General features: G+C 39.2%; 2 protein-coding genes across 6 annotated transcripts; both read left to right on the top strand.

Annotated features, from left to right (window-relative positions):
• Positions 1-1,379: 1,379 nt before the first annotated feature.
• Positions 1,380-14,775, top strand: LOC4343412 (ABC transporter G family member 43-like). 5 transcript variants are annotated; one of them, NM_001422176.1, is made up of 20 exons: positions 1,380-1,902; positions 2,242-2,362; positions 4,567-4,649; positions 5,472-5,556; positions 5,640-5,930; positions 6,208-6,298; positions 7,033-7,933; positions 8,054-8,214; positions 8,412-8,515; positions 8,693-8,858; positions 8,936-9,031; positions 9,347-9,453; positions 10,096-10,428; positions 11,046-11,336; positions 11,427-11,510; positions 12,540-12,673; positions 12,819-13,046; positions 13,194-13,365; positions 13,954-14,208; positions 14,300-14,775. In NM_001422176.1, the coding sequence occupies exons 1-20, from the start codon at positions 1,514-1,516 to the stop codon at positions 14,570-14,572; spliced, it is 4,365 nt and encodes a 1,454-aa protein (NP_001409105.1). In that variant the 5' UTR covers positions 1,380-1,513; the 3' UTR covers positions 14,573-14,775. The 5 variants fall into 5 exon arrangements, with proteins under 5 accessions (NP_001409105.1, XP_025882848.1, XP_066168080.1 ...); XM_026027063.2 differs by lacking the exons at positions 1,380-1,902; positions 2,242-2,362 and adding an exon at positions 3,968-4,364 and having other exon boundaries at positions 14,300-14,770; XM_066311983.1 differs by lacking the exons at positions 1,380-1,902; positions 2,242-2,362 and adding an exon at positions 3,968-4,169 and having other exon boundaries at positions 14,300-14,770.
• A 2,375-nt stretch (positions 14,776-17,150) lies between these two features.
• Positions 17,151-21,882, top strand: LOC4343413 (glutamate receptor 3.4). The gene is made up of 7 exons (XM_066312173.1): positions 17,151-17,375; positions 17,499-18,115; positions 18,614-19,956; positions 20,054-20,331; positions 20,443-20,474; positions 20,561-20,967; positions 21,054-21,882. The coding sequence occupies exons 2-7, from the start codon at positions 17,824-17,826 to the stop codon at positions 21,498-21,500; spliced, it is 2,799 nt and encodes a 932-aa protein (XP_066168270.1). The 5' UTR covers positions 17,151-17,375; positions 17,499-17,823; the 3' UTR covers positions 21,501-21,882.
• Positions 21,883-26,419: the final 4,537 nt, after the last annotated feature.

A 26,419-nucleotide genomic window follows, 5' to 3' on the forward strand; every position in this document is an offset into this window, starting at 1 on the left:
ATTGGACTTAGAATAGCGTGTATTGAGAATATATGGCATGCCTGTTAGATAAGTTAGGTTTTATCTAGTCATGTGTCCCCGGCATCTTCTTAATTCTTATCTTTATCTAAAAAAAACCTTCTTAATTCTTATATTAATTATATTGTTGTATGCAAAACAGCATAGGTCTTGACTGAAGAAACTAAGAAAGAAAACCTGACCTAGTTTCAACAGATTTATTTTTTTTTGAAAAAAAAATGGTCATGCATGACTGATCAACGGCCAAGATAGAAGTGTACGTTCAGTACGTACATGCAAGCTAGTTAAGCTTAATTACTCGCTATATATGAACTCTAGAAAAAAATAGTTAATATCAAGAGTCAAAATTTTGATTACGTCCCAAGCATCCAGAATAGTAGAAACAATCTACAAGCTAGCTCTTGTAATTAATTAAAAGCACCATTCTAGAAGGTCAAAATTAATTAAGAACAGCGGATTCCCCTACACACACGTTCTTAACTACTATTAACTCCAAGATGCGCGGGATGGATGGTTTATCTAGAGCATGGATTCATAAATTTTTGTGTACGTAATCTCGTATATTACGACATCTTTCAAAGCTAGATGTACTATAAGTAAGATCGATCTCTGACTCATGAGGTTTTCATTATGAATTTAACATATGCATTAATAATTAATTAATGCACTACCACAGTTTAAGCAATAACATCACGTATTTTTATAAAATTATTTGGCGAGATAAATCCAGCAATATATCATTCAGTAGTCCATCACAACTAAGTACTATCCCCGATTTTAATAATTGGTGTCGTTGACTTTTAAACGAACCTTTGATCATATCGTATTATTCAAAATAATAAATTGTATTATTATTTATTTTGTTGTGAGTTGAGTTATCATTAAATGTGCTTTAAACATGATTTATATTTTTCATATTTACATTGATTACATTGAACGAGACGAATGATCAAATTCATGTTCAAAAGTTAACTGCGTCAACGATCGGCATTCCTTGCATTTCCAATATCATCAAAACATCTTTCTCATGCTACTCCTAGTCCTTGGCACTCACCTCCTGTAAATCATTCTAATTAACCACTGAACCTTCCTACGTCGCCTCGAGCCAATTAATTATAATTCAATTGATTTGATCAATTAAATAACGACAACGTGCATTTATCTTCCCGTTAATTAGTTCGTTCTCCAGGACCAGGAACCTTCCCTTCAAGGCTTCAAATCTGCAGCGTATTATATAACACATCCGGAAAATTCACACGGACAAATGCTGACGTCGACGTACGTAAGGTCACTGTACCCAGTCATACGGTGCGGCTGATTAATCCAACTCCCTACATATATAAACCCCCCATCTCCCGCCAAGCCTAGCAACCACACGGCGACGGTCAGAACGAACGCCTCGCCGCCGTCGATCGCCGGCGGCCGGAACTATCTCGCAAAGTAATCGATCGAAGGTATCAAAAGCATCATCTGAGCTGAGCTGAGCGGCGGCGCGATGGCGGGGGAGATAACCCCGTCGGGGAGCCGGCGGAGCTGGCTGTCGTCGGGGGCGGCGTCGCTGGCGCGGTCGCTGCGCGACGGGGACGACCCGTTCCGGCGGTCGGCGGCGGCGAGCCGGCGCGACGCCGGGGACGACGAGGAGAACCTGCGGTGGGCGGCGCTGGAGAAGCTGCCGACGTACGACCGCATGCGCCGCGGCATCCTCCGCAAGGCGGTGGACGGCGGCGGCGACGGCGAGGGGGCCGGGTCGCTGTTCAAGGCCGACGAGGTGGACATCGCCAACCTCGACCCGCGCGAGGGCCGCGAGCTCATGGAGCGCGTCTTCAAGGCCGTCGAGGACGACAACGAGCGCTTCCTCCGCCGCTTCCGCGACCGCCTCGACCAGTAAGCATAAAAACTTTTCTTCTTCTTCTCAGAGACCATATTTACGTGAGGACTGTGGAGGGGATACGAGCGGGTCAACTCACGAACCCGTTTATAGGCAAAATGAGTGGATAACCCGCTGGCTGGCTTGCGGGTTACCTACTAATTTGATATATAAATGGGTTTATAGTTGATCCACTTGCTTCTCTATGACGCGGCAAGCTGAGTCATGACACGAAAACCCGTAGATTACTCTTTATTTAACATATAAGTAAATTCGTGAGTCGGCCCGCTTGCATCCCTGTGAATTTTAACTATTTGAATCAAAATTTATTGTGAATTTGCTTCGTTGATTTGTAGGGTTGGGATTGAGCTGCCGAAGATCGAGGTGAGGTACCAGCATCTGGACATCGAGGCGGACGTGCACGTCGGCAAGCGCGCGCTGCCCACGCTGCTCAACGCCACCATCAACACGCTAGAGGTATATACACATGTACATCGCTCAGCTCAGCTCAGCTCTCTAGTGTGATCACTCAACAAGTTGGATGTGAAGATCAGTGGCGCCTTAATACTTAATTTGGGGCGTACGATGGATTTTACTGAAATTTTAAAGGGATTAATTAAGAAAACTGAAGGGTATGAAAACATTTTTGTCTCTTAAAAAAAAAGTCATTGGATGAAGCCACTAGATAAGTACATCAATCGAAACAAGTCAAGCATGCGCAGTACAAAAATCAAGACCATTTTATTGTCCGACTCTGGAGAGAGAGATTAGCTTAATTTGGAGCTAGTAGATTCTTGTACGATGTCCACTAGCTTAGCTCACGTATGACTGTGGGGTCCACCGTAGAATCTTGATAAATAGTAATGCGTAAAACGGCCGGTCGCGGGTTCTCGCGGCCTGCAAATTTGGAAGGAAGCTCATGTGTTCATGCTGATGAGTGGCGATTAGTCGCCGGTTAGTCAAAGCACGTTTTTGGAGCTGTGTTCGGTCGGTAGTGTTTGGAATTTAAAGCCCTCACACATGTAGAACAGTTCTAGTGACTCCTTAGCTTATAATTAATTAATTATTAGTTATTTTTTTAAAAAATAAATTAATATGATTTTTTAAAAACAACTTTCGTATGTAACTTTTTTTAAAATTGTATTGTTTAATAGTTTAAAAATCGTGCGTACAGAAAAACGGGAGAAAAGTTTGGGTGGTTTCGACCTTTGACCAGCTAGCTGTTAGTCTGTTAATGCCCACGCCCTGATCACAATGCGTGATAGAATTTCTGACAGACAACGACGCCTATAGAATACACAATGCGTGATAGAATTTCGCGGCTAGCAGGTCGTCGCACACCCGACGAAAAGTCCCACAAAACTGCACACGCATGGTACGTACGTAGAATTAGTTAGTACTAGTCAGTAAGGATCAGGTTTCCCAGACCGCCGGCGGTAAGCACGATTATCACGCGGTAACCGTAAAAAACCGTGTAAAATTTATCAAAAATTCAAATTATTTTTCAAATTTATTTAAATTTAAGGGGGTTATCGTGGTTTTTTATTACTGTACCCCGCGGTAAGCCGGTAACCGATGGTAATGTAAACCCTGGTAAGGATAGATCGAGTTGTACTCGGCTCGAGATCTTCTAGAAGTTATAGTGTACTCACGAGATCTTTCAGATGTGGTAAGTTTCTGGTGCTGGGTTTAAGTTTTCGCGTCTACGCTTACGCAAACGACACCACACGTACACACACCGGCCGGCAGAAAAGTTTATGAGATTTCCATATATATATATATACAGTACTTGCCAATCTCGGTTGGTATAGTACATGTACTAAGATCACGGAAGGAAAGGGTGTCAAAGTCAAACACATGATGATTTCCCCTTGAAACTTGAAAGTGCACGAGCAAAAATTTCAAAACAAAACAAAACAAAACAAAAACGTGCACGAACACGAAGATGTGGGCTTTTACCAAAAGCCACTGGTTGAGGCCTTTCCACCGGCCTATATAGCGGCCCACTTCTTCGCGAGCCCAGGCCCATCAGAAGAGAAGTCGGCCCACAAATGGTGGACCTTGGGCCTCGCCTGCCGCTCTGGACTCTCCCTCCTCGAGCGGGCGATGGGCGATGGCGGCGGAAGCATCCCGCTTCCGTCGCCGGCTCGCCGCCGCTGCGGCGGAGGAACGGCGAGGGCGGCGCTTGTCGGCCACGCGCGGTCAGTGGTGGTGCGGCCTCTGCAGCTCTGCTCCCCCATGCGTCGGTCCGCCTCGCCTTCGCCTCCTCCAGTAGGAGCCGTCGGTTCGTGTGTTTCTCCCCCCATTCCGCTCTCGATCCGTTCCCTTCTCCATGCGGGAGGGGGGAGGGGGGGGGGCCGGTTGCTGACGCCGTAGAGGCAGACGGCGCCACCAAAAGGCCTAGTTAGGGTTTGGTTGATTGATGCCATCGAACATTCCCACACGATGTGGCTATCGGTTTGGAGAGGGCGTTTCGTTGGTACTAATACTAGTAATCTGAACTAGCAAAGTTCATTGGTAATTTTTTTTTAATCTCCAGTTGTTAAGTTTTGACGAGCAGACTCGATTTTGCTGATTTGTGGTTGTAGTGGCAGAAGTTCGATGAGATGCTACCTAATGCTTAGCGTCGCTTACTTGTTACTTGCTCTGGCTCAAACGTTGTTTTTTATGCTTCATGACAGGGTCTCGTTAGCCTATTTATCTCGTCGAACAAGAGGAAGCTTAAGATACTCAACGATGTTAATGGCATTATCAAGCCATCAAGGTACTTGGAAATTCTTTGATACTCAGCTATGGAACGTTTTAATCCAATCGTTAATCATTTCTAGTCTTAAATGGAACTTTATGTTTTTAAGCTGCATTCTAATTCTAACTAGTTTGATAAACTATCTGTAATTTATTAAGTAATTTCTATTCCCAAGTGATACAGATATAGATATGATCTCTATGATTTATGCAGACATGGTTACTCTGCAATTTAACTTTTTTCCCCTTCATAATAGATTTGAAGCATGGCCTGAAAATTCAGAAAGAAAAAACGTATACATGCAAACATCATACTGTAGTAATTACCCACAAAAAACAGTGTAAAAATATGATCCTATGTCTACTGCAAACATTATCTGTCTTATTTGTGCAGTGCAGATATGGTCATTAATTAATTTTAAATTAGTGATAACTAAATGGTTTCTCTTATATTGGCCATCCCTTTTCCCATCAGTAACAAAATGAACTATCTCATACATTAATACATATCATATTGTTCCAATTGCTATTGCTACAGACCTACTATATCCTTCCTAACAACAAGTTCCCCCTGTCCCCTCTAGCATTCTTGCTAAATGATTGGTTGAACTATGGCTGATAAGCCGTAGAAATATAAAAGAAGAAACCAAAAATATTTTGAACTTTTTGTCTGTATTATTCATGGTTTAAAAGCCATGCTGGAAAATAGACTGCAATGAAGAAAAACCTCAAAATCACCTATAAAATTATGTTTCAAAATTCAATTTTGGCTATGGATGATAAACCATCAAGCAGACAATAAGAGTTATTTACAATTGTTGCATTAAACTACTTGTGTCAGGATGACTCTTCTTCTCGGGCCTCCATCGTCTGGAAAAAGCACACTTATGCGAGCACTAACCGGCAAGCCTGATAAAAATCTCAAGGTTTTGATATTTCTTATTTAGTTTAATGTAGCCACCTCTAACAGTAGAGTCGTACCACATGACTAATCACTCGATGGCTACAGGTGTCTGGCGAGATCACATACTGTGGTCATACGTTTAAAGAGTTCTATCCTGAGAGGACTAGTGCTTACGTCAGTCAGCATGATCTGCACAATCCTGAGATGACAGTAAGAGAGACACTGGATTTCTCGAGACGATGCCTTGGAAGTGGTGCCAGATATGATATGCTGTCAGAATTAACAAGACGGGAACGTAATGCAGGCATTAAACCTGACCCTGAGATTGATGCTTTGATGAAGGCAACTGTAGTAGAAGGAAAACAGAACAATATTGTCACAGATCTTGTTCTGAAGGTAACACTGTTTGACTTTTTACATGTTAAAAAATGGTTATTTAGGCCTTCTAGCCTCAATTATCCATCTGCTTCTTCTTTTTGTTGAAATATTAAAAGGAAGCTATGTGAGAATCTATTTTCTAGTACACCTTTTTTACAGGAAGTAATATACATGTATGTATTTACTTTGACTGTGATACACAAGTGAAACCTTAATACTTCTGTTTATGATGAAAACTGAGTATGAATTCTAAGTCAATATTTGCTGTGCTGATTGAGTTTATAAATCTTCACAGGCGCTTGGACTGGACATTTGTGCCGATACTATTGTTGGTGGTGCTATGATAAGAGGCATTTCTGGTGGTCAAAAGAAACGTGTGACTACTGGTATGCATGCATATGACATACATTAAATATATCAGTAATTAATCATGTTCTCCATGAAATTTACTTCAATCACTACATCATAATCATAATAATTATAACTTAAATAGGGATAATGGATTTTCTAACTGGAAAAGTTATTTGTCTCAAATCATATTGTTCAGAAGTCAGTCGTGTTCCTTTTCTCCTGTGGAGCCTGGATTTAGCCTTAGCCTTGTGGGGTCTACACCTTAGCCTTTTTTATGCTAAATCGTTAGATTTATCAATATACTATAACAGAATCCAAGACTGAAAGACAACTCAGCCACTGTTTTCCTCTTTAAACCTTTTACACTAACCGGTACCTAAAATTTTCTAGATAAAATGTTCATGAGATCCTGGCAGGAACAAATTTTGTTCTTTTTCGTACATGGTCTTTTTTGTACTCTAAGCTTGTCGTCTTGTGCACATAGACCATGTACAAAATGGATCCCCACTAGCCCATGGACCTGTTGGGAACATGTTCGGAGTGGGCCTAACAGTAACGAGCAAGCACATAGATCTATTACTGTCGATGCTTGGTGAATGGTGATTGATAGTAGAGTCATGTTGTAGTACTGATCATAAATATTGATGGTCTTGTAAATCAACGATAATATTCAGCATTCAATAATTTACAGCTGCATGAGGAATCTTGATATTACATTACTGACACATTTACATCCTAAGATTGGAGTTCTGTCATTGTTTTGTTGCAGGGGAGATGCTCACTGGACCAGCAACAGCTTTGTTCATGGATGAAATATCTACTGGGCTTGATAGTTCTAGCACATTTCAGATTGTCAAATACATCAGACAGGTGACCCATGTGATGAATGCTACAGTGATGATGTCTCTCCTACAGCCTCCACCTGAGACCTATGCTTTATTCGATGACATCGTTCTTATAGCAGAAGGTTACATAGTCTACCATGGACCACGGGAGAACATACTTGAATTCTTTGAGAGTGCTGGTTTTCGGTGTCCTGAACGGAAAGGAGTGGCCGACTTTCTTCAAGAGGTGACTTCTAGGAAAGATCAACAGCAATACTGGTTCCTTGAGCAGGATCATTATCGTTATGTGTCAGTCGAAGAGTTTGCTCAGAATTTCAAGAAATTTCATGTTGGGCAAAAGCTGCAGAAAGAGCTTCAAGTTCCCTATGACAAATCTAAGACACATCCTGCTGCATTGACTACCAAGAAGTATGGGTTATCTAGTCTAGAGTCCCTTAAGGCAGTGATGTCAAGAGAGTGGTTGCTAATGAAGCGGAATTCATTCCTCTTCATATTCAAGGCCTTTCAACTGTTTGTCCTTGGATTTATAACCATGACTCTGTTTTTGAGAACAAAGATGCCCCACGAGAAATTTTCTGATACCTCTAAATATGTTGGTGCTTTAACTGCTTCTTTGATTACAATCATGTTCAATGGTTTTGGTGAACTTCAATTGACTATAGATAAACTCCCGATATTCTACAAACAAAGAGACTTCCTGTTCTTTCCAGCATGGACCTATGGACTTGCAAACATCATTCTGAAGGTGCCTTTATCCCTTATGGAATCATCTCTTTGGATAGTTTTGACATATTATGTTGTGGGTTTTGCACCTGCTGCAGGAAGGTAACTTTTCTATTTTCTTTTGCTTTCCTAGGTATATTATTTTTAATATTTTCTATAAACAGAATTTTCTACTAGTGATTGACTTGATGGGTTTGTCTGTGATCTGTCTACTGATTTCAGGTTCTTCAAGCAGTTTCTTGCATACTTTTGGACACACCAGATGGCCTTGGCCTTGTTCCGGTTGCTAGGTGCAATTTTAAGATCAATGGTGGTAGCTAATACATTTGGCATGTTTGTGCTGCTACTTATTTTCCTCTTTGGAGGATTTCTCGTTTCCAGAAGTAAGTGTATTGTCGTTTGAAGTGTATTTTAATTCTTTTGTCCATATGATTAGTTAGAAGCATTGTGAAACCCTGGAAGATTCATTATAACGTTTTCCCTAAGGTTTATATCTTATTTTCTCTGAATATTCGAAATATTCCAGTCTGAACTACTAACTTATGTTTCTTATTTTCGTTTTTGACATTTATGTTAAAAGAGGACATTAAACCGTGGTGGATATGGGGCTACTGGACATCTCCCATGATGTATAGCAATAATGCCTTATCAGTTAATGAATTCCTTGCCAGTAGGTGGGCCATTGTAAGTTTTCTGTCAACACAACCCTTTTCTTTCCAGAAGCATAGTATTTTCTTTGCATAGAAAAAATAATTGGTTTCATTTGCAAGTCTAGATTTTTTTAGTATATATTCTCAACATCAACTAAGTTTGATCGCCTCTAATTCCTAGACATTTGACAATATCAACTTTTAACTGCAGCCAAACAATGACTCAAGTATCAGTGCACCAACAATAGGGAAGGCTTTTCTTCAATCCAAAGGCTACTTCACAGGAGAATGGGGGTATTGGCTTTCCATTGGAGCCATGATAGGATTTATGATTGTTTTTAACATTCTCTACCTTTGTGCTCTTACATTCCTAAGACGTAAGCACTTTTCCCTTACATGGTATTGTCACTTGTCTGTAATGCATGCCTTTAGCACTTACACAATACTTCTACAGCTATTGGCAGTGCAAGCACTGTTGTTTCTGATGATGACACCAAAAGTGAGCTCGAAGCAGAATCTAATCAGGAACAAATGTCAGAGGTTATTAATGGTAATACAGCAGTCAATGTGTCTCACATTTCATCATCGGTATTGTCCATTCGTATCAAATTGTTCTTGTTGTCGGCCCTGTTTGGATGAACATTCATCAGGAAGCTTACAGAAACAGAACATCTATATTGCTGGATGTTTGATTTATTATGAGATTTTATGAGAATTCAAATGGGTCCTGAATTGTGTTATAGATGGATTCTGCTACAAATTTCATAGCAGTTGATTCTAGCATCATGAAGCATGTTGTTTGTTTATTATTTTAATGTGTATTTGACATCTCATAATTTATCCTGCACCCACATCATTATCTTAGGTACGAATGGAACAGAAAACAGAAGAAGCCAGAGAGGAATGGTCTTGCCATTCCAGCCTCTTTCCCTTTCTTTCAACCATATGAACTACTACGTTGACATGCCTGCTGTAAGTTGATATCCTAAAAATATATCCCAACTTACATAACCATGTTTGCAAAGCTTACGGGACAAAACATACCTCAATATCGTAATTAATTTCACTTTATTCTTCTTATAGATTACTACTAGTTCTTGCAGTGATTTCTTTTTGCAATTCAACATAGGAAGTTTGCAAAGCTTACGGGACAAAACATACCTCAATATTGTAATTAATTTCACTTTATTCTTCTTATAGATTACTACTAGTTCTTGCAGTGATTTCTTTTTGCAATTCAACATAGAAAGTTTGTAATTCTACTTGCTTTACTTAGTTCTATTGTTCTACAGAAATATGTAGTAGCTATACGTTGTTGAAATTAACAATGTCCTTTATCATATAATCTAGATTGTCTGACTGTTTTCCTTATTATATCATTGGATTGGTATCATACTGTACATAGTGATTGTGATGGCACGGGGTTCTCTTGTGTCCCCTGTTGCACTTAGATATTTAACTTTGTTAAGGATTAAATATGTGTATTTTATCTAGCTGATAAATTACTAGTTGTCATTCATTAACCATTTATTGAACTAAGTTAGTAGTGATTTAATCTTGAATCAAGGGGTGCATTTCAAGTATGAACTTGAAAATTTAAATTCTACCTTGTAGGAAATGAAAGCACAAGGATTCACAGAAAGCCGCCTCCAACTACTATCTGATATTAGTGGTGCATTCCGACCAGGTGTTCTAACAGCACTAGTTGGTGTCAGTGGAGCTGGAAAAACCACTCTAATGGATGTACTGGCAGGAAGAAAGACTAGTGGAACGATTGAGGGAGATATCAAGCTTTCTGGTTACCCTAAAAAACAAGAAACCTTTGCTCGCATCAGTGGCTATTGTGAACAAACTGATATACATTCACCAAATCTTACTGTATATGAATCCATTGTTTATTCTGCTTGGCTGCGCCTTTCCTCAGAAGTTGATAAGAACACCAGGAAGGTATGTGTTCCTATTATTTTTGTGGTGGATGCCATTTAGTAAACTCAATAACTCATGATGTTTCTTGGGGGGAAATCAGAAAATCGTGTTAATTGTAGTTGATTGTGTGTACTGTCCATTAATTTAATCCACTTATTGGTCACTAATTATATATTATCACCTACCAAAAGAGGCCACACGATTGTGTAGGCTTGTATATTACCCGAATCTCGTCCACATGCAAGACACACTTATTCGTTGAGTTCCTAGGAACCTGACAGCACACTAAACTGTCATTTGCCATTTTTTATGAGTACTAACAAAATGACCATGCTTTGCTATGGATAAAATAAAATATATTATCATATGTAATAGATAAAAATATTTATTGAATATGTTAGTATTCACTTGTTTCAACCAAATATGTAGACTATTCCAAAATATCAGAAAATATCAGGGGCCAATTTGTAAAAACTGTAAACAGCGGTGGGGTGCCACCACCAATAGAGACTTTTAAGGAGTATACATATACAAGGCATTTTTGACAATCATGATATTGAAGAATAGATGCAACATTTTTTTATCTTGTGAAGTTGAAAATACTAATTATTTCTGATGAAATTAATTCCACTGTGTAGGTGTTTGTGGAGGAAGTGATGTCACTAGTTGAGCTTGATGTATTGCGTGATGCTCTGGTTGGTCTCCCTGGTGTTAGTGGGTTGTCAACTGAACAAAGGAAGAGGCTGACAATCGCAGTAGAACTAGTGGCAAATCCTTCAATTATCTTCATGGATGAACCAACTTCAGGTCTTGATGCTAGAGCTGCAGCAATTGTTATGCGTACTGTGAGAAATACAGTTAACACAGGACGAACTGTGGTTTGCACAATCCATCAACCTAGCATTGATATCTTTGAGTCTTTTGATGAGGTCCTTGCTACTTTGCTCTTGTTTGTTTGTCCGTTAGTTCTCCTTTCAGCGCTGTAAGGTTATACTGAAAAATGGATTGTGTTTTTTCAGCTTCTGTTGCTAAAGAGGGGAGGACGGGTTATATATGCTGGCCAGCTTGGTCTCCATTCACAAATACTAGTCGAATATTTCGAGGTGAACTGTCTTTGATACTATATTTCAGTCTCTATGATAACCAATTTGCAATATGTTAACCATCTGTATTGCTAAAATCAGTTAATACTTCTCATCTATTGTGACCCATGAAATTCCATTGGGCAAACTTGGATGGAATTAGTAGCCCGAAGACATGCATTTTTTTTAATTAGTGAATGTATGAATACTAGTTGGTAATCTATCAACTATTGAAGGTCGTTTAGGCCCTTTCTAGTGATGCACAAATGTTCAGGCATAAATTTCATTGTCCATGACTGTATCATTTTAGAACATGTGCAGTTAAAACCTTCCATCTTAAATCAATAGCATATGCAAATAGACTTTTCACGAGAACTACTTTCATATAGTTACATCTTTTTAATGATTTTTATATGATTACAAAATGCAACTATCAAACATGTGCATTGGAGACTCTGAATGCAGAAGTAAAAAATAATGGAGGGAGTAGAACACATTATTGTTGGAACTCATAAATATTTTTTTCTATAGTACTAAGGTTGATTCTTCAAAACTGCTTGTACAATTGTGCAACAAACTCTTTTTAATGACATTGAGGCAAAGGGCAACTATACCACCTCAAAAACTAATATCTCAGATAAAAGTAATTTGTAATTGTAAAACTAAAAGATATACAATTCTGTAGTCCCTCTTTTTACAAATGCTATTTCAGAATATGTGTAACCTGTAATCTATTGTTTTGAGCAATAATTAATAAAACTTGAATACCAATATAAGTGCTTGGATCTATCGCACGGAAAACAATATTAGTGTATTTCTCATCGACAGTATTTATATACCGTTGTGTTTTTTTATTTGCTAACATATAATTAGAAAAGTAACGTTCAAATGTTTAGTGGAGACTATCTCAATGCCTAGAACAAATGTTTATTAAAAGAGCATGGGGAACATGCATGGAATTAAGAGAACTTGGGTAACCGTATTCAATCCGAGACTAAATAAGAAAGAAAGAAAGGCTACTTGCTTCTAATGTATATCGTTCTCCTGCAGGCAATTCCAGGGGTCCCAAAAATCACAGAAGGATATAACCCAGCAACATGGATGCTTGAAGTTAGCTCTTCTCTAGCTGAGGCTCGTCTGGACATAGACTTTGCTGAAGTTTATGCCAATTCTGCACTTTACCGGTAAATATGTGCGCAATATTATTCAAATATTTAGTAGTACAATTTTTGTTGCTTTGACAGTTGTGATTAATTTCTTCCAATGGTCAAACAGACAAAATAAGTATCTTTTCTATAGCTCTTACATTATTTCCGTCAATGTGTTCAGGAGCAATCAAGAACTTATTAAGCAGCTGAGTGTTCCACCTCCAGGCTTCCAGGATCTCTCATTTCCTACCAAATATTCCCAGAATTTCCTAAATCAGTGTGTGGCAAATACATGGAAGCAATTTCAATCTTATTGGAAGGATCCACCCTACAATGCTATGCGTTATGTTATGACGCTTCTCTATGGTCTTGTGTTTGGTACTGTCTTTTGGCGGAGGGGAAAGAATATGTATGTTCCTTCTTCTTGTTCTAATTTATATTCAAATTCTACCCATTCGCCTATTCTTATTGCAACCATTTCACTGAATGTAGTTTCACAGTGACACAACTCTATTGCCTCTTAGCTGATCATTTGAATTCTTTCCTATATGTACAGAGAGTCCGTGAATGATCTGAACAATCTACTTGGAGCCACCTATGCTGCTGTTTTCTTCCTTGGAGCAGCAAATTTGCTCACACTTTTGCCTGTGGTGTCAGTTGAGAGGACAGTCTTTTACCGTGAAAAGGCAGCAGGGATGTACTCTCCACTGTCTTATGCGTTTGCACAAGTAAGTTCTGAACACCCTTACAAGATATGCTTATGCATTTACCGATGTACGATGAACAAGGTATATATGAGCCTTCCTCCAGCTAGAACCTCCCAATTCAAAGCAGGCCAAAAAGAATGTTTTTTTTTTTTTGAAATGATGCCAAAAAGAATGTTAAGCAGCAGAGGACAAGTCGCTTCCCTTCTCGTATTTGACATAGTAGGATAAGGAGGCATGTTGAAAGAATGTCATAAGGAGACATTTAAGAGATTGGATTTGATTGTCTGTCATCACAAATGCATTTGCGTTGGCCCTAAATATATGTGTACATCAGCATAATCTGGATTGTGAGGAAAAACTCCCAATAGTCTGATTTCAAGAGTAGAAGGGGCTCGGTATCCGGATTCATAGTTTAGGGTGGGTGGTGGACTTTAGTGATATTCAACACAGCTAGTATTCACACCTCTGGTTTTTGTAGCTGGACCTTTTATTTAGGCGAACTTTTAGAGTATGCGCAGGATGCATTTCATTGTTTACATGTCAACTGAAGTCTTAAAAATACCAAAATATCTACTGAAGCTTCTCCCAAAAACTGAATGATGTGCACAGGGATTTGTCGAGTTCTGCTACAGTGCAGTTCAAGGTGTTCTTTACACTATCCTCATCTATTCCATGATTGGCTATGAGTGGAAGGCGGACAAGTTCTTCTACTTCCTGTTCTTTATGATTGCGGCCTTCGCCTACTTCACATTGTTTAGCATGATGCTGGTTGCGTGCACTGCTTCGGAAATGCTTGCGGCCGTTCTTGTTTCATTTGTGCTCTCCTCGTGGAACAATTTTGCCGGATTCATTATACCCCGTCCAGTAAGTGCTTTCAATAAGAAGTGATGCTATCGGACTTACATTATCTAGGCTCTCAGCTTGTCATACATCTCTGAAATATTTTCTCTTGCAGCTGATTCCTGTTTGGTGGAGATGGTTCTATTGGGCCAACCCGGTCTCCTGGACCATCTATGGAGTGATTGCGTCGCAGTTTGCGGACAGCGACCGTGTTGTCACCGTTCCTGGCCAATCTACCACCATGGTGGTGAAGGATTTCTTGGAGAAGAACATGGGCTTTAAGCACGACTTCCTCGGCTACGTTGTGCTGGCTCATTTCGGCTACGTCATCATCTTCTTCTTCCTCTTTGGATACGGCATCAAGTGCTTGAACTTCCAGAAACGGTAGGAGGCCGGTGTCCAGCAGGATGTCAATCCGAGGTCACGTTTTTGGAGTGTAAAGCAAATGTAGCAACTTAATACCGATGCTTTTTTTGTGTAGATATATAGTCTGTTCGATATCTGCTAGCTTGTATTGACACTTAATGTACAACATTATTTACTCAAATGTTCTGAGTTTATGGTATATTATTCTTTTTCTATGTTATCGCCATCTTGCCATTTTGCTTTCCTTATTCCTTGTGAAGTTCTGCATGATCCACTAACAACCGGATATATTGGTACACTTGGAAGTTGTCCCGCTTTGCCATGCCTGTTGTATAAACTGAGAATTGTACTTGAAATTTCGCAAGAAGATATATGTCTATTACATAAAGTGTTTTTTATTTTGTAACTCTTTTGATTGGTATTTGAGAAGTGGGAAGCAAACAAAGTGTGCATGCACTCGAGTTGTAAAAATCCACCAACTCCCTAAGGTTTGAAGTGTGCAGGTCATCAGGCTAAGAAAGTGTGACTAGACATGACTAAACCTTTGCATGTCTAGGTTAGACACGAACCAAATGGCCATTGTATTTTTTTTTTTGAAAAAAAAAAGACCTTTGTATTGTATGTTAGCGACAACAGTAGGGAACCTCTGTAGCTTATTACAATTTAGATACCTGTTCATCAGCCATGGATGGATGGATTATCAACAGGAGTCCCACAAGGATTGAGTAGCCTAATTTAACTGAAGCAAGACACTGTACATGGTGCCAAATGAGGAATTGTTGTTTTGCATTTGGCCTAAGGCCTTTTTTTTAATGAAATACGAATGAAAGCTGATGGGGATGGATAAGTTAAAATATTATATATTACGAATTTAGCAAATAACTTGGGAAAAGGTGATGAAGATTTACTTTTGAAAACTTGGCACGAGTAATTCGGTTAATAATCCGGTGGTTATCAGCTAGAAAAAGGAAAGGGAGGGTGTATAGTTGAATGCCAAACTTTACCGCACCAAAGTTGGCCAAGTTTAAGGGCCTGTTTGGATGGTTGCTGCACTTTGCCAAACTTTTGAGTCAAAAGTGTGGCATGTTGTAGTATTTGCAGTACCAAAATAGTTGGCCGTACTTGTGGCATATTTTGGCTAGGAGATGAATTTATGCCATGTGAGATATAAAAGAGGTAAAGTTTGGTACAACACAAGTGTAACATGTAACCAAACAACCACATCGAAAAGTTAATCTTGGTTAACTTTTAGGTGCGCTAAAGTTTGCCATTCAGCTGAACACCCTTTAACTTTTTGAGGTGATTGTTTAGTTACATGACACATTTGTGTTGTGCCAAATTTTACTACTTTTATACCTCACATGGCATAAACTCATCTTCTAGCCAAAATATACCATACTTTTGGCTCAAAAGTTTAACAAAGTGCAGCAACTATCAAAAAAGGCCCAGTACTCCGGTACTCCCTAGTCCCTACTTTGGCCTAGATGAGTAAGCAACGTGCTCTGCTAAGAAATAAGTTTGCACTGTCACGTTCTAAATCTTACCAAATTATTGCAAGCCAAAATCCAAACATATTTGGTAAAGCTGCTAACGTGCTTTCGGCTATCCCTACCAAAAACGAATGCCAAAATCTCCCCAACGAACCAAACGAAATATGTGATTACCAAATGTAGGTACTTAAAGAAAACGTGGACTCGAAATAAAACTAGGATGCAATCATGAGAAATTCTCCTAGCAATTTTGTGCAGAAACCATTTGAGGACATGTGCCCATTTTTAGGATCCCAGATCGCTGAACAAGTGGAGAAAAGTTCGAGAGATCAACATTTCCAGTTTCCACATTCGTCCTTCCGCTTACGCCGATCACAAACCATAACGGTTTACCAAGAACTTAAAAACAATTAAAAAAAGCTTTTACATATACATTATTAGCAATTTAAAAACAAATATTACAAAAATAAACTAAGGTAAAAAAAACCTTAAAAAAACTTAGAATTAAATCTAATGTTAATTTTAAAATCCTTAATACACCTTAAAATCACCTTCTTTTTCCTCTAAGGCCCCTTTCGACATAGCAACTGGTGAAGATTGAGTACAGGAACGCAAAATGAGAAAATCATTAGTGATGATTAATTAAGTTATACTAATTGTTTCAAACTTGAAAATAGATTTATATGATGTTTTAAATCAACTTTTACATACTTCCTCCGTCCCAAAATAAGTGCAGTTTTGCACTATTCATGTTCAACGTTTGACCGTCCGTCTTATTTGAAAAATTTTTATGATTAGTATTTTTATTGCTATTAGATGATAAAACATGAATAATACTTTATGTGTGACTAAATGTTTTTAATTTTTTCATAAATTTTTCAAATAAAACGGACGGTCAAACGTTGAACATGAATAGTGCAAAACTGCACTTATTTTGGGACGGAGGTAGTAGAAAGTTTCCGCGCGATATACAAATTAGTAGCGTAAAAAGCGTGCTAATAGAAACTAAAGATAAAATCCGTATTTTAATCCACCAATCCGAAATGATTAGAGACGCCAAAAGGCCCACTTTACTGTAGTGACCCACGAGTGCTCCATTTCCTTTCCTTCAGTGTCTCAGTCAGTGGATCACTGTGTCAGCACAGGCAGAGGCTTTGCTCTTGCTCCGGTCCAAGCCAAGGTGGGCGCCCCGCAAGATATCTTCTTCTTCCCCAAATCGAGGACCCGATTGCGGCAGCTCCGGTGGCCGGAGCAGCTCCCTGGTCGACGCGTCGCCGTCTCCGTCCCGGTCGCTGCCGGATTCCGCGCGCGTGGGCGTCCATCGGATGGCAATTGGCAAGCGCTAAGACAAATCCCTTGATTTTTTTTAATCCGTTGGACAGGCGGCAAGATGATTAATTAGCATGTTTGTTTGTGTCTTCGATGATATCTTTCCCTATTCAATTTTTGTTGTTGCAGGGTACCCGCGCTCGCCGTTTCATCCGGTGAGCATTTCGTCGAGCAGTTGGTAGGCGGGGGGAGTTCGGGGTTTCTTGATTCATGGGGAGGAGCTTTGCCGTTGATTTCCTGCGCTGAAGCAGTTCATCGTCCAGTTTCTTGGGCAATCGTTTCTAGGGAAGCAAATGAGATGTCTCTGCTGCTAGACGCGAGCTCTGTTCCTCGTTTTTACCATTCTCAGAACTTGACGATTGAGCATGGCAGATTAGGGTCGTAGAGAAAACGGTGTTCGTGTCAGCTTCTTGAGGTCAGAGAGCCAAGAAGCCATTTGGGTTTTTCTTGGTTCATGGAGGAAATGGGCTCTGCTCAGCTTTCTGCCCTAGCTGTGTGTGTCTGCATTTTCGGATGCCTAGCCATGGCTGATGGCCAGAACGTCACTGGAGGTGATGGTTCAAGGCCAGCTGAGCTGCGCATCGGTGCATTATTCACATTTGATTCGGTTATCGGTAGAGCAGTGATGCCGGCTATTGAGCTTGCTGTTGCAGATGTCAATGCCGATCCAGGTGTTCTTCCTGGGACAAAGTTGAGCGTTATAACGCAGGATACCAATTGCAGTGGCTTTCTTGGAACCATGGAAGGTTAGGGCTTCCTTCTTTTCCATCAATTTTTCTTTTATGGAATTGTCCTTACCAATTTAGTTGTAATTTACACATTATTCTCTCGCTTTCATTGTGCATTTGCAATTAGCATATTTCCCTTTTATCCTCTGAGCTGATTGCCTGAACTGCGAAATCACAGTTGAAAACCCCAATCAGTATTGTTTTTAAGTTTGTGGAGGTTTCCTGTCAGGATTCTTAATCTAATCCAGATTCAGTTTAACTTCAGGTTGCAAAGTCGTAGAGCCATGCTAAGGTAGCTCTACTTCCATGATATCATGGGATGTGTGCAAATTGAAGCCCTAATGAATATCTATGATCTATAAAGAATACCTAGAAATCAGAACTTTCCTGTCTTTATTTTTTCTTCACAGAACTTCGCTTTTGTTTATTCTCACTAAACGTAAGTTGTCATAAGTTATATTTATCTTGCACTGAAAGCTTGTATATATGAGATTAACAACGATTCTTCCTGTGCAGCGTTGGAGCTTCTGGCTAAGGATGTAGTCGCTGTATTAGGTCCACAATCTTCAAGCATTGCTCATGTCATTTCTCATGCTGTTAATGAGTTCCATGTTCCGCTTGTCTCCTTCGCGGCATCTGATCCTACCCTTTCTTCCCTTGAATATCCTTACTTTGTGAGGGCTACAACAAGTGATTATTTCCAAATGAGTGCTATAGCTAGCATCATCAATCAATATCGATGGAGAGAAGTCATTGCCATCTATGTTGATGACGACTATGGTAGAGGTGGCATCACAGCATTAGGTGATGCTCTAGCAAAAAAGAAGTCTAAGATAGCCTACAAAGCCAAATTGCCACCTGGTGCTTCAAGGACTACCATCGAGGATATGTTGATGCATGTGAATGAAATGCAGTCTCGCGTCTATGTTGTCCATGTAAACCCTGACTCTGGCCTGGCAGTTTTTGCTGCTGCAAAATCTTTGGGAATGATGAGTACTGGCTATGCATGGATAGCAACAGACTGGCTCTCTGCAGTGTTAGATTCATCTGATCATATTAGCACTGACAGAATGGAACTTACTCAGGGGGTTATTATGCTTCGGCAACATGTTTCTGATTCTGGCATTCAGCATTCGTTGGTTTCAAGATGGAACAATCTGACCAGGAATGGAGGTCATTCAAGCTTTAGTTCTTACAGTATGCGTACTTATGATTCTGTATGGTTAGTTGCTCGTGCTGTTGAAGATTTTTTGAGTGAGGGGAATGCGGTATCTTTTTCTGCTGATCCAAATTTGCAAGATATAAAAGGAAGTAACCTTCAGTTAGATTCCCTCAGAAGTTTGAACAATGGAGAAAGATTACTGGAGAAAGTTTGGCACACAAATTTCACAGGGGTTTCTGGCCTGGTACAATTTACTGCAGAACGAGATCTGATCCACCCAGCTTTTGATATCTTGAATATTGGTGGTACAGGTTTCAGAACCATTGGGTATTGGTCAAACATTTCTGATCTTTCAGTTGTTGCTCCAGAAAAGTTGCATTCAGAACCACTGGACTCTTCAACAAACAATATAGAGCTTCATGGTGTTATCTGGCCTGGTCAGACGTCTGAGAAACCTCGTGGCTGGGTGTTTCCATATCACGGGAAGCCGTTGAGGATTGGGGTTCCTCTCCGCACGAGCTACAAAGAGTTTGTGATGCCAGATAAAGGACCTGATGGAGTAAAGGGGTTTTCAGTTGATGTTTTCAAAGCTGCAGTAGGCTTGTTGCCCTACCCCGTTTCATTCGATTTTATTTTATTTGGAGATGGTTTGAAGAATCCCAGCTACAATGACCTTATTGAGAAGGTTTCTGACAACGTGAGGAACATCCCATATCATAAAATTCTAGATGTTATTGCAGTTTAGTGTCTTCACTTGTACTATATTTACTTATTTCTGTTTCTGTACCACTCAGCACTTTGACGCTGCAATAGGGGACATCGCTATTGTGACAAATAGAACAAGACTTGTTGATTTTACCCAGCCATATACAGAATCTGGACTTATTATTTTAGCTCCAGCAAGGGAGATTGAATCAAATGCCTGGGCTTTTCTAAAACCATTCACCTTCCAAATGTGGTCTGTTCTAGGTGTTCTCTTCCTTTTTGTGGGTGCAGTTGTTTGGGTACTTGAGCATCGTACTAATACTGAGTTTCGTGGACCCCCAAGGCAACAAATTATGACAGTATGCTGGTTAGTATCTGCCTCGTGACTCTTCTCTCTTTTTTTTCACTTCTTCAAGATTCAAAAGTTATTGTTTATTTGTTTATAATTTAATTTTGTTAGAGTTTTGTACCATTTCAGGTTTAGTTTTTCTACCATGTTTTTCGCGCACAGTAAGTGTAAACATGAAACTAGCCAAAAGTTTTTTTTTGGATCTCATAGTCCAGATTCATATCCTTCTATCTGTTGTTTTACACAGGAGAGAACACAGTTAGTGCACTTGGTAGATTTGTGCTGCTTGTCTGGCTGTTTGTTGTGCTCATTATAAACTCAAGCTACACGGCAAGCTTGACATCACTTCTTACAGTTCAGGAACTCACATCAGGGATACAGGGGCTCGATAGCTTGATATCGAGTCCAAGTTCAATTGGGTATCAAGTTGGATCTTTTGCGAGAAGCTACCTTGTACAGGAGCTCAATATTGCCGAGACCCGATTGGTACCACTAAACAGCCCGTCAGATTATGCAAGAGCGCTAGAGTTAGGATCAGGAAATGGTGGTGTTGATGCAATAATTGATGAACTTCCATACGTGGAGATCTTCTTGTCAAAATACTGCAAATTCAAGACGGTTGGCCAGGTTTTCACGAAAAGTGGGTGGGGATTTGTAAGTGACTTGGACTATAATTGTATACTAGAGATTTCGTTCCAGCCTTCCAGGATATCTTCTGAATATAGTTTATTCTGTTTCAGGCCTTCCCAAGAGACTCCCCTCTTGCTGAGGACTTGTCAACAGCAATCTTGACATTGTCGGAGAATGGCAATCTTCAAAGGATCCACGATGAATGGTTAACTGGGACAGAATGCAGTGCAGATGACAATGAGGTTGGCTCAAACCGTTTGAGCCTTTCAAGCTTCTGGGGCCTCTACCTCATCTGTGGCTTTTCATGTGTCCTTGCTCTCTTAATTTTCTTCTTGCGAATATGCTGTCAATACAGTAAGTACAATAACCAGGTTGGACTTGACTCTCCTGAACCAGAGATTGTAACTCGATCGGCAAGGTTAACTACTATCAAGTCAATAATCTCATTTGTGGATAAGAGGGAGGAGGAGGTGAAGAATGCTCTCAAGAAAAAGCCTAATGACAGTCTGCAGCCAAGGACAGGAAGCACAGGAGAACAATCTACATTACCACCATGACACATTTATCACTGCCTGACTGACATATTCAACAAAATGCATAATTTTGCACTGGGCTTGCTGGCAGCTTCAGAAACCCGGTGATGATTTGTTCTGGTTCTGAAGGTCAAACCTGTAGGAGCTCCTCAGAGTATTTTCTCTGAACTCTGAAGCATGACAGGAACATTCTGAATTGTGCCCAACAGTAACATGTCTGAATCTCCTTCCAACAGCTACTTCCAGGAGAAGTAGAGCATTGGTTGCAAGTTCAATTTCAAACTAGTTGAGAAGTTTGAACCTCTGTCAAGTTGAGAGGCCCCTTTTTTCGTTCGGAAGCAACCTCTGACAAGTTCTTGTAGCTACAATCTTAAGCATCTTCCAAATAAGTTGAGAAGTTTGAGTCTTTGTTTGGTGTGGAATTTGTCTGGTTGAGCATTTCCTTTCACTATTGCACTGTGCTGAAAAGGCAGTAACATATCTTCTCTTTTCAATTGGCTATGCAAGGAAACCTGTTTCAGTAGACAGTAGACTGGCAATCCTATGCTCCTAGCAGATGCAAAACTAGTGCCATCTTAATTAGCATTACTTCCCTTTAATTGCAGAATTGAGATCAACAGTTTTTCTTCTTTGGTTGCCAAATATATCCAAATCCTCAACCCTCATTCTGCTCTTAACAGCAACTTGATTCAGGTTACTTCTCTTTCAGAAAAGGAGTCGGCACCAACCCTTGATTGATTTGATTGCTTGTATTTCATAGAAAAATAGATTTTTCTATACAAGTTTCATCACCAACTAAGGTTAGGTCCCAACGTGTCTATACACTAGAGATCAAAATGTATACACTGCAAGATGTAGTCCAATGTAGAGTATACATTGTGATTATCTTGGCAACCACTACCTACAAGTGTTGGGAACTGATTGAATTCGGTTATTAAAAAAATCAACTGCATCCGTCCAGTTAAGAAATCAAATTGTAGCACCGGTTGCTAGATTTTTATCTTAGAGAAATTTTATTGCCCTTGGTAGTTACCGGGGTACTCCCTCTAGTAAAAAAAAAGTTTATGATAAGGTTCAGTCAAATTTTAAAATCCCAATAATCAATATAAGTTCATATTATTATGAGAAATATAATTTCTTTTTGACGCAGAACTACATATATCATTTCTTTCGTTTTCAAACTAAGTGTTTGAGAAATTATTGATGGTTAGGAATTTTAAAGGTTTGCATGAATCTTTCTCTAGGAGTAAAATATTTTTGACCAAAGGAAATAATATATTCTCTAACATAAAACTACCTTTTTACCAACTAGTTATACACACACAACAATGTGTCTATATATCATCCCACTTTCCTCTTGTTTTTTGACTTATCTTGCACGATAACATCATCAAAAATTACACGTGAAGGTTCGTTACTCCTACACGGCATGCAGGCGACAAAAGTATATATGGTCTAGTTGGTCACAAAAACCAATTCGTGAATCGTGATGAGGTGTGCTTAAGGCGATCCAAAGAAATCTTTTTCTTGTGCAAGGTGCGCAGCACACACTGGTCCAAACCTCTGAACAATAAATTATTAGGAGACAACTAAGTGGCAAAAGATTTATACTAGCGGCCGACCTTGTGAAAGTTGCAATGGGACACCAGCTTTAATTAGCTTTAATTTTTTTCTCTTGGCTTGATTTGGTTAATTTGCTTTGCTCCAAGTAGTGTGGCCCATTGCCGATTAAGCAATGAATAGGTGAAACCAAATTGCATTAGCAAACCCCCTTTTGTGGTGGCCATGCATGATCATCACTTGCTATCACGTAATGCTCATGCTGTTTCTTCTTGTTTGGATTATTGTTGCTGATAGGGTGCATGATGTGGTTTCTGATGTGAACAATAATCAGGGGCAATAAGAACAATGACTTAAAATCCTTACGAATATGTTCTTTGTGATCCACAATTTTATTATTATATGGTGTAACAAGGATTTTAGATTTGTAAGCTGTAAAATCTGTTTGATAAAATCAAATTTTGGCCAAAAAAAACAGATATCCAGATATTCCCGTAGGCAGTGTTTAAGCGTTTATTTCACCTGTTGATATACTTATATATTGACATGTTTGTACATATCTCCCGAGCAAATCGAACTATTTAGGGTCAGTTCGGTTCCTGCCTTACTACAATATAAATTAATTAGGAGAGTTAATTTTTTGTTTATTGAATAAAGCAAAGTGTGGACGTATCATGCCACCTTTTTGCCCATGTTATATACGCATGTGAGATTAACAATGGGCCAACTTGACATATATTTTCCCATTAAATCTTGTAATTACAAAAAAAAAAGATGGTATACAAATTAAGTGGCAAGCCACACGGTTGTAGCCATGATTAGTTTACATAAGCATAATTTTCATAGATAGCGGTGCTAAACATGATGGGCTATCAAAACATTGTGTATTTTTATGGTGGTTAATTCTTAATGCTGATAGATAGGATGAATCATTGGTTTGCACAGCAATCTATATATGTGTTGTGCATGATCTTGATAGGGGGCATGACTAGTTTCTTTATCCAATTGTCAGGACATAAATAGCGATGTGCTTCAAGGGAAGGCAAAGGAGAAAAAGGTAATCTTTTTTTGTGTTTGTGGTTTGTGATCCCACTTGTGTATACTTTTGCTCCTCTTTAGGTAGTGGTAGGGCTGTCAAGCAAGTTAATTAAGTATTTCTGAAAAGTGGAAGATACCATTCAAGTTTGTTAATTTGTTCTTGTTGGTTATCATCAGTTTATACTTAATAGATTAAAATACTGCAGCCCATGGTTAGTGCATTATAGTTATGCATGCATGCTGCTCCTGAAAGAGACTTGAAGAAAAAAGAGAGGATCAGGAAATTTATTTGTTTTTAATCCTTAAAACTTGACTTCTGACCATATCAAATATGCATCGTGATATATAGCTGGTCATTTCTTGTTTCAATATTTGTAGGGAGGATATAGAAATTAAATATCAGCTCAACTGAATCATTCAGCCATGCATAAAGAAACTTGTTGGTATAGCTATTGGTTTCTTGCAGTCTTCATAATTTAATGAACTGATTTTTTTTCAGTTTAATGTGGTGCCATCCTATTGATCAATAGTATCCATCTCATGAAGCCTACAGACACTAACTGCCTAACTGTCTAAGTAGGCAAGAATAGAACAAGTCGTCCACACTTGTCTGCATCCTTTTTCTCCATCTTTCTTTTTTTTGATATCTGGTGGTTGCAACATCAATTACTACTCATCACATAAAACCAAACCCTACAAGATTTTTAACATGAGTCCTGCAAGAAAACAAAAGATTTTTCAAGCCAATCAAGAAACAAATTCTTTCAGACAGGGTGGTAGGTGTGGACATTCAGATCTTGATTGAGTGTACACCTTAATTGCACCTGTCCTAAAACTGTTTAATCCTTCTTGTTTACCTTATCACACAGAGCAGTACTGCAGTACTAGTCCAAAACAAAGGGCATCAATGCTTTGTCCTTAGAAGCATATTTTTTATGAATCAGTAAAGGGAACTAATTAAAGATGTAATCCTTCCCTAGTCTTGATCAAAGATCTTATTCTTTGTGATTGATTGACAGGGTCATTCCACCTAAATTTTAACAGAATTAATCGAATCATTCATACAGGTCGGTTGCGTTAATATTCTAGGCTTCATTAGAAGGATATTATTGATCAATAGGATGGAACCATATTAAAACTAGAAAAACTAGATCCTTGGTTTAGAAGACTGAAAGAGAACAACATATGGCTTTTTTATATACATAGCTAATTTAGTAAGATTAATTGAAAACGCAAAAGGTCGTCAGAAATTTGACTTGAGGGGATATTAAATTTGGGAGATTAGCGAAGCTTAACTTCATTTGTCAATGTGCGTACATAACTGAAGCAGATATGTCAACCAAAGAGATGGAAAAGTCCAGCAGGATCGAGCAATCAATTTTCAGGTTTAATGGATTATATATTCAGGACATTTTCGTGAGATAGGCGCCAGTTTTGGGGTCTATTTATATATATATATATATGGTTTCATACATTTCCACTAAATAAGTTAGGTACGGCATTGTTATTTCTCCGAAATAGGCTCTTTCAAAATAGAGCAATTTTACGGTCCTTAAGAAGGTACCATGAGGTACCACTTTTTTCTATTGTAAATTTGGTACCTCTTGATATCTATGTACTATTAGGTACCAAATTTTACACTGAATTTTTTTTTGTACCTTATGGTACCTCCTGAAGGACCGTAGAATTGCTCATGGTCCTCATTGCTCCCATGTTACCTATTTAAAGAAAGTTAATTTTTGTTAGAAAAATAAGTTATTCTAACCCAAACATGGAATAAACTTTACAGTTCATATTTTTTTCCAAAAAAAATACATGTGAAAATATTCAAACTTGGGTAAAATAAAACCAAACCAAATATACCATTAGAACTGTAGTTAAATAAACTTAAATTACAAATTAAGCACCATGGTTTTAGGCTTGACATTGTGTAGTTTTTGGTGAATGAAAATCTACAAACCTTTCAAGCACCTGAAATACAACAAAATCCCTGAAGAAATAGTTGCAAGAGTTTCCATTTGGAAGAGCCTTGATCGATCCCTCCTACCCACGCACACATCACAGGTCCACAAGACCACAACATACACGGTTTGCGTTATGCCCTGTGCGGCAATGTCACTGTGCGATTAGCTGGACTGATCACGTCTCCCAATAATAAGCCGTACGCCGGCTCTGGCCTAACCAGAACCACACTAGAACAGGATTAGCAACTTTAGCATGCAGCAGCTGCCAATTTGCCACTGACGCCTCTCCCGTCCATCTTTTTCCCCGTGTACCACTTCTCCGTCCGTATGCATGCGCGACCATCTCCAGACTCCACAGCTCACGAGATGCCTGCCTTTTGC

Source organism: Oryza sativa, chromosome 7 (genome assembly GCF_034140825.1).
Source record: "Oryza sativa Japonica Group chromosome 7, ASM3414082v1".
Lineage (NCBI taxonomy): Eukaryota > Viridiplantae > Streptophyta > Magnoliopsida > Poales > Poaceae > Oryza > Oryza sativa.

Bases quoted from the DNA above. Each gene is read 5' to 3' on its own strand.
- LOC4343412 (NM_001422176.1), top strand. From the start codon at position 1,514: ATGGCGGGGGAGATAACCCCGTCGGGGAGCCGGCGGAGCTGGCTGTCG. The intron at 13,047-13,193 runs GTATGTTCCTTC...CTATATGTACAG, and splicing joins TGGCGGAGGGGAAAGAATAT to AGAGTCCGTGAATGATCTGA. The intron at 14,209-14,299 runs GTAAGTGCTTTC...TTTCTCTTGCAG, and splicing joins GATTCATTATACCCCGTCCA to CTGATTCCTGTTTGGTGGAG.
- LOC4343413 (XM_066312173.1), top strand. From the start codon at position 17,824: ATGGAGGAAATGGGCTCTGCTCAGCTTTCTGCCCTAGCTGTGTGTGTC. The intron at 19,957-20,053 runs GTGAGGAACATC...TGTACCACTCAG, and splicing joins TTGAGAAGGTTTCTGACAAC to CACTTTGACGCTGCAATAGG. The intron at 20,968-21,053 runs GTAAGTGACTTG...ATTCTGTTTCAG, and splicing joins CGAAAAGTGGGTGGGGATTT to GCCTTCCCAAGAGACTCCCC.